The sequence below is a fragment of the Psammomys obesus genome, unplaced genomic scaffold (assembly GCF_907164565.1).
Source record: "Psammomys obesus unplaced genomic scaffold, mPsaObe1.curated_primary_1811, whole genome shotgun sequence".
Lineage (NCBI taxonomy): Eukaryota > Metazoa > Chordata > Mammalia > Rodentia > Muridae > Psammomys > Psammomys obesus.
In genome coordinates, this window is record NW_026591086.1 from 36,528,594 (window position 1) to 36,535,432 (window position 6,839).

The following is a 6,839-nucleotide window of genomic DNA, read 5'->3' on the forward strand; positions in this document are numbered from 1 at the left end:
CCCCCAGGGAGGAGCAGCCTTGCTAGGCTACAGAAGAGGACATTGCAGCCAGGACTGAAGAGATTTGATAAGCTAGGGTCAGATAAAGGTCCTCCCCTATTAGTGGACTTAGAAAAGGGCAGGGAGAAGATGAGGGAGGGAGTGTGGGATTGGGGGGGAAGGAGGAAGGGGGCTACGGCTGGGATACAAAGTAAATAACCTGTGATTAATATAAATAAATAAAAACACATGCTTTTGAACCATTTTATACATGTATCATTCTGTTTGCCTCTGTTTTGTTTTGTTTTCATGGTCCTGGGGCAGAAACCCCTCAGTTTAATTTCCCAGAAGTAAAATTTCATCAGGAGGAGCAAATATTTTGATGGCTTTTTTTCCTTGCTGTTCTAGAGACTGGACTCAGGTCAGACACACACACACACGGCACATGCTCTGCTACTGAGCTGTATGCATCCTCTGCCCATATTCTTCAGGCTTTTGATAATAAAAGATTGTATCAATGGAATTTTCATTAATATTAATACCTTAATATTAGTGGCATTAAATTCACAATAGTAAGCTAAAGCATTTTGATTATTGTAAGGCTCTTTGTTACAAATACTATTTTCTAGTTTTTGTTTGCCTTTGAGTGTCATTACAAGTATTTTATATAAGAACAACACAATTTTTACACATTTGCTAAGTACGGTTGTTAAATTGTAGCTTCCAAAAGCCAAGTTGTTAGAGATCTTCTTTGTATATGAACAACTTTGGTATAATGCAGTATACTTATGAAGAAATAATTCATAAGAAATAAAACATTTTATTCAAAATTTGCAAAAAGCCATGGAAACAAATTTTGAGCTTGAGTTTATTGAGTCACACGCTAGCCTTTGCTGTTATTTTTAACACTAAAATTTCACTTCAGTAAATACAACTGTGGCAGGAGTTCATCTTTTTTTCTTGGATGAAGTGAAAAATGACTTTTTCCTTTTTTTGTATTTCATGATACTAATTCTCCCTCCACTCCTTCAGAGCAGAGGAAGTTTACATTTCATTCCCCAGAGGCTTCATCCGGAGCAGCCTCCATTGGGATCACTAATCCAAGCATCAGGAGCCCGTACATTGATGGCTGCTCACCGATCAAAAACTGGTCTCCTCGGAGACACAGGGGTGGTCCTGAGTACATGTCCTCACTGCTTCAGATACCGTTCACGCTTGAGACTCACGGGGAGGACGAGGAAGACACCGTTCCGTGTGCAGAGGCCTCTCCACCAGGCACAGATGCTGCGGCAGGCCTCCTCCAGCAGTTGAACTGTGAGGCCTTGGCACGTGGCGAGCCTTCACTCGTCACTGCCATGTCTGTTTCACAGAGCCAGTCTGGTACTTCTGAGAGAGAACTAGCGCTGACAGAGGGTGGTGAAAGCGAGAGGGAAAACGACACCGTGGATATGGTCGAGCCTATAGACACAGTGGGCGAAAGCACGTGGATCAAGGAGCCAGTGGATAATGGGAACTCACTCATGACTGATTTTGTTAGTGGAATTGAAAACTCTCATATGTGCATGTCGCCTCTTGCAGAAAGCAGTGTTCTGCCCTGTGAAAGCAGTACTATCCAGGTGAGGCTTTTAATATTTTATAGCCTTTGACTGTGGGTGGGTGTTACAAAGGAAGGAAGGTAATAGGCTAAGTGTGAGGTGTTACAGTGTGAGCGTGATAAACAGCTGTCAGATCTGTAACATTTGATACTTAGAAAATTCCAGTACTGTTGAACATGATGGTGTACACCTTTAAGCCTAGCTCTTAGGAGTCAGAGGCAGGCAGACTGTTGTGAGTTCAAGGCCACCATAGTGCAAACCTGCCTTTAAAAAGACTACCCCAAAACAAAATTCCCAAGTGAAACCAGAAGGATTAATTCTTCATATTTCATATTCCTATTAACCACCATCTACTTGCAATAATAAATGATGAGCAGAAGAGAAACCATGCTGCTGTCTCTGCAGGTTGCTGTTGAGACCACCTTTCCAAGATCAGCGGTCTCCTGGGAAGCTGTTGCCAGGAGCATGTAGTTTCTAGCATAGCACTTGTATTCTACAACGTGAAGAGTTTTGTTTTTCCTTAATGTGATTTAGCAGAGAAAGAAAACTTACAGAACAATATACTTGAAAACATAGTAAACATTTTTTCATGTAAGAATACATTTCCAGTATTCCAAGGAAGCTGAGCATTAACTTTTTCCCTCTTCATTTTCACCTTCTCTGTTGGCAGAGGAATTACAAATGTTTTTGTTGAAATATACCTTCATATCCTCTAGAATTAGCTGTTGGGAGCTCAGATCCTTTAACTAGTCACCAAATTGTCACCTACTTTCTGCATGGTACCGCACTTCCTTTCCAGGATCAGACCTCCCTCCTTAGGGTGCGCTAAAATGAGGGTCTCCGGTTTTCCCCTCACACTGTATCATGCTTTCTTTCTGCAGAGATCTTTTAGTTTAGTATGTTTGTAGACATCATCTCCACCAGCGTTCTTTCAAGCGTTCAGACACAGCTGGGCCTCCACGCAGCTTTGACGCAGCTCACTGGCTTCTACCCGGGGCTGCCACCCCACACTGCCCTCCTGCCAATTGCTTTACCCCCACCTTTTTCTGTGCTCTGTGCTGGGCTGTCATTCTCACAGGAACGGTTCCTGGTGGCTTTCTAAGGAGTGTGGTTTGAAAGAAGTGTATGCCTGACGAGGTGATGATTACCCTTTAGAACTGAAAGGCCTTAGGTCATTGACTGTTTTTCAGTTACTGGTGGTAGGAAAGCCAGAACTTTTAATGCTTAACCTTCTGCAAACAATTGCTTCTCCCCCTTTTTGCTTAGTGGGATCCTTTCCTGGTACACAGTGATTCTAAATTTTCAGATGGCTGTGAACTGTGGGTGCTAGGAAATCAAATCTAGGTTCTCTGGAAAAGTGCCAAGTTCTCCTAACTGCTGAGCTATCCTTTATACTGACAAATAGAGAATTCCTTTTTTTTTTTTGGCATTTCATCCTTTACTTAAATGTTGCTGCTGTTGCGCCCCTAACACTAGCAGGGAGTTGACCACAAGAAGGTTTGTGTTGGGCCAGCTGGCACATCACTGGCTCTGATGTTGGTGGCCTTTAAAGAAAGCGAGGTCAGCCACTATCTAAAATAGGACAGGCCCCCTGTGTGCCTTGCTCTCTCCTGTACTGTTGGGTTACTTTTACCTCAATAGTGTTATATACTAGAACTGAGTTATGAGCCCATTATTTGGCAGTGATGAATAGAAGGAAGAGTAATTGGCAGATTCTTTGTAAACAATCTCACACTTTTGATCAAGTACCTATTGGGTGTAGCAGAGCTAGAGATTTCCCTTGGGATTAATGTTAAAATTTATATTACTTTTCACATGTGTTTTACTTTAATGAAGTGTGACTCCCAGTAGCCAACAAATGGCTATACAAACATGAAAACTAGGGGTATTTTTCTTGTGATCCATGGGTAACCGAATGGCTTTACAGGCTATTCTAGATGTTTATGAGAAAAGCAAAGAAGCACAGACTTCCCTCTGCTCCTAACTATAAGGAAAGGAAAAGGACTAGGTCAGTGCATTCTCGGGGTGGGGGTGGGGTGAGCTATTGTGTGGTGCTTAGCATTAGTAAATGGCTCTTGTATTGTGAAAAGCACTTTGGCTTGTGAGCCTCTGACCCTCCTCATCTCATTACTGTATGACACTGAGTTAACCTTTCTGAGCCTTTCTCACAAAGTAACAGATACTTAGAAACAAAATAAAAATGGCATTACAGTGTGATACAGGACTAGGCAATTCATTCAGTAATTTTTTTTTTTTTTTTTTTTTTTTTTTTTTTTTTTGAGTATAGTAGATTCCTTTCAACTGCAGTTTTGCTTTCTGTGGTTTGGACCTGTAGTTCAAAATTGTTTAAATTTTTAAAATAAACAATTTGCTATTTTGATTATGGTAATATCTTGAACTACCCCTCACCAGGACGTCAAACAACTCTTTGGCTAATGTTCTGTACTACTCACCCATTATTCACGGAGCAGCTATCCCTGTTACCAGACCGACCACTAGCTAACACACTACCTCTACTTAAAAGAGCTTTTTAAAAACAATATTGACAGCCTGGGGCTGTAGCTCAGTTGGCAGAGTGCTTGCCTAGCATGCAAGAGGCCCTGAGTTCAAACCCTAGCACCATGAAACAAACAAACAACAACAACAAAAGTGCTGGGCCTGGTAGCACTAGGCCTTTAATCCCAGGGCTGCATAGGAAGACCTGTCTCAAATTGAAATTAAAAAACAACAACATGAAAACAATATTGACTAAAAAGCACTAAAGTCGTAATTCTGTCCATCTGCATATGTCAGAGAGGACCCAGAGAATTCTTCCTTGAGGTAGAACTGGAAAAGTGGAATAGTAAAATATTTTGAGACCATATTCCATAACTTGTATAAATTGGCCATAGTGGCACATACCTGTAATCCTAGCAGTCTGGAACATAAGGCAAAATTATGAATTTGAAGTCAAACTGGGTTAGACAGTATTACAAAACCAAATATACTGTATTTGTTCTATTCTTGTTGTTGAACTTTTACTATACCTAAATCTTATCACAGGTGTTTGTTAGGTAGGGAAAACAGACATAGGGTTTGTATTACCTATAGTTTCAGGCATTGTCTGAAAGGTATTTTTCATGATAAAAGGGGAATATATACCTACTTACAAACGAAATTCTTTTCTCCTTTGGGGCGAGGCAGTATGTTTTAGGATTTAAGAAATTGTCTTATAGTGGTCCACTATGAACAACTGGAAATGAGCATTTTGCAGGCAAACTTTACTTGTATTATTTTTGAATAATCCAAACATTATTTAGAAACTGTTCAAGCAAGCCATTTAGAGATAAGCTAGGGAAACAAGCTGGAAGGGGAAACTGATTGCAGTCTTCACAGTTGCAGAAGAGCAGAAAAGCATTTAGTGACTTGCCTACCGATGCTAAAGGAATTACCTTCTTCCCATGAAATACAGCTTGTAAATTGTCCGTGAGAAGCACCTATGTACACATTAAGGTCATCCACTCTGATAACTACTAATTACAGAGGGTTGTTCAGATGTAGTTTCTGATGAACACTTAGCCTTCATGTTTCTCATATCTCATGTCAATTAAAAGTGAATTTGAGTTTGCAGTTTTACGGTTCAGTGTTTTGTGTTTTTCATTCCTACCAGATGGACAGTGGCTACAACACACAGACTTGTGGAAGTAATATCACCGATACTGTTGGGACAGAAAGCTACTGCAGAGAAAATGCCACACAGTCCTTTGAAGTGGAAATGAAATCTTAATTCTGTAACATAAAGGTATGGAGAATACAGTTTGAAAAGAATATAGACTGTAATATTTACTAAATGACTTTTTTCAACCATTCTATACAGTTGTATGTTTATGCTACCATCTTGTTTCGTTATTGAGTACATGGGGAGTTTTTGTTTTTCAAAGATTTTTATTCACTGTAGATCAGTGCTGTATCTGCATGTACACCTGCATGCCAAACACTCCTGCGTTTCTCTCATGGGAGAGAGTGAGATTAGAGAGGGAGAACTAGCTCTGCAGTAAGCAACACTGAAGTTATATCCGGAAAGGGAAACAGGACAGGCAGAAACTTTTGCTTCTAAACTTGACTTCGCTATCTTTGAAACATTTAAAATAGCTTAAACAAACAAAAAAATAATTACTATTAGAGAGAAAATAGTGCTACTCTATCTCTATCGATTTAAAAGCATTTAAAGATTTTGTCTATGTGGAGTCATGCAATAGTGGTCTCATTATATTGTTAATGTTTACTATGCACTTTTCCCTTTTCATTTTGCCTTGTTATATGTGTTAAGAAAACAAATGTCTTGTAAGTTTAGTAACTTTAACAAAATTATGAAATCCAGCTCATTTCAGTTAACCCTCAAATCCTAAGCTAAGGAAGGAAGTCTTTTGAAACGGAGTATTAAAATATTATCTTCTGGGCTAAGGCTGTAACTCAGTGGAGCACTTGACTAACATGCCCAATATCCTAGAGTTCAGTCCCAGCACTACAAACAACAAAAAAACAACCCTTCCCCCAACTTTTATCTTTACTATCCCTTTCAAACCAGGAAATCTGCATTTAGAGTTTTAAAAAGTTCCTGTCAGAGTTGTGCTTTTGGAACAGTCCTAAACTGAAAAAAGGGTGTTTTCTTTTTCACAGCAAGACCAGAGTGCAGAGGTGTTGGATGAAAACTGCAAGTCCATCTCAGTGCAGCAGCCCATAGAGTGTCGAGACCAAAGATTACCACTCAGTAGCCCCTCATGTTTTATGATGCGAATAACATGATGGTGGCTTGGGTTAATGCTTCCAGTAATAAGCGCAGCTCCCTCCTTAATGTGAAAAGCCGTCCGCAGAGGAAACTAGTAACAAGAACAAAAGCTCTAAGTTGTTAAATTACAAACTGGTGTTTTAAAATCAATAAATATTTTTATATTTGTTTTGAGTACTTTGTTAAACAAAAAACTGACAGAGCTGATGGTTTTCTTCTATCCTACAGGGTCAGTGAACCACTTGTTAAGACTTTGAATGATAGACCTGAATTTAGCAGTTCTTGGAACACAAGAAAAATGTTAAAAGTGGATAAAAAAATGCACTATATATTTTTACATGAAAACTGCATGAAAGATATTGTGTGATATAAAACTTCCCGAAGGTAGATAGAAAATAAACTGAATTCCTTGAAATGTCACTTCTCTGGGCAAATTTCTTGGTATAACTGCTCTAGTTAAAATTCCAAAAAGTGTAAATGCTAGAAAGGTGCTACTG

General features: G+C 39.5%; 1 protein-coding gene across 2 annotated transcripts in view; it reads left to right on the forward strand.

Moving 5' to 3' along the window:
- Positions 1-6,757, forward strand: part of Bora (BORA aurora kinase A activator) — a 23,499-nt gene extending 16,742 nt beyond the window's left edge. The window contains exons 10-12 of one of the 2 annotated variants that reach the window (XM_055609559.1): positions 1,012-1,595; positions 5,224-5,355; positions 6,234-6,757. In XM_055609559.1, the coding sequence (XP_055465534.1) occupies positions 1,012-1,595; positions 5,224-5,340 (701 nt within the window). In that variant the 3' untranslated portion in view covers positions 5,341-5,355; positions 6,234-6,757. The remainder of the gene's footprint in view (positions 1-1,011; positions 1,596-5,223; positions 5,356-6,233) is intronic. The other variant, XM_055609560.1, reaches the window with a different exon arrangement.
- The last annotated feature ends 82 nt before the right edge of the window (positions 6,758-6,839 follow it).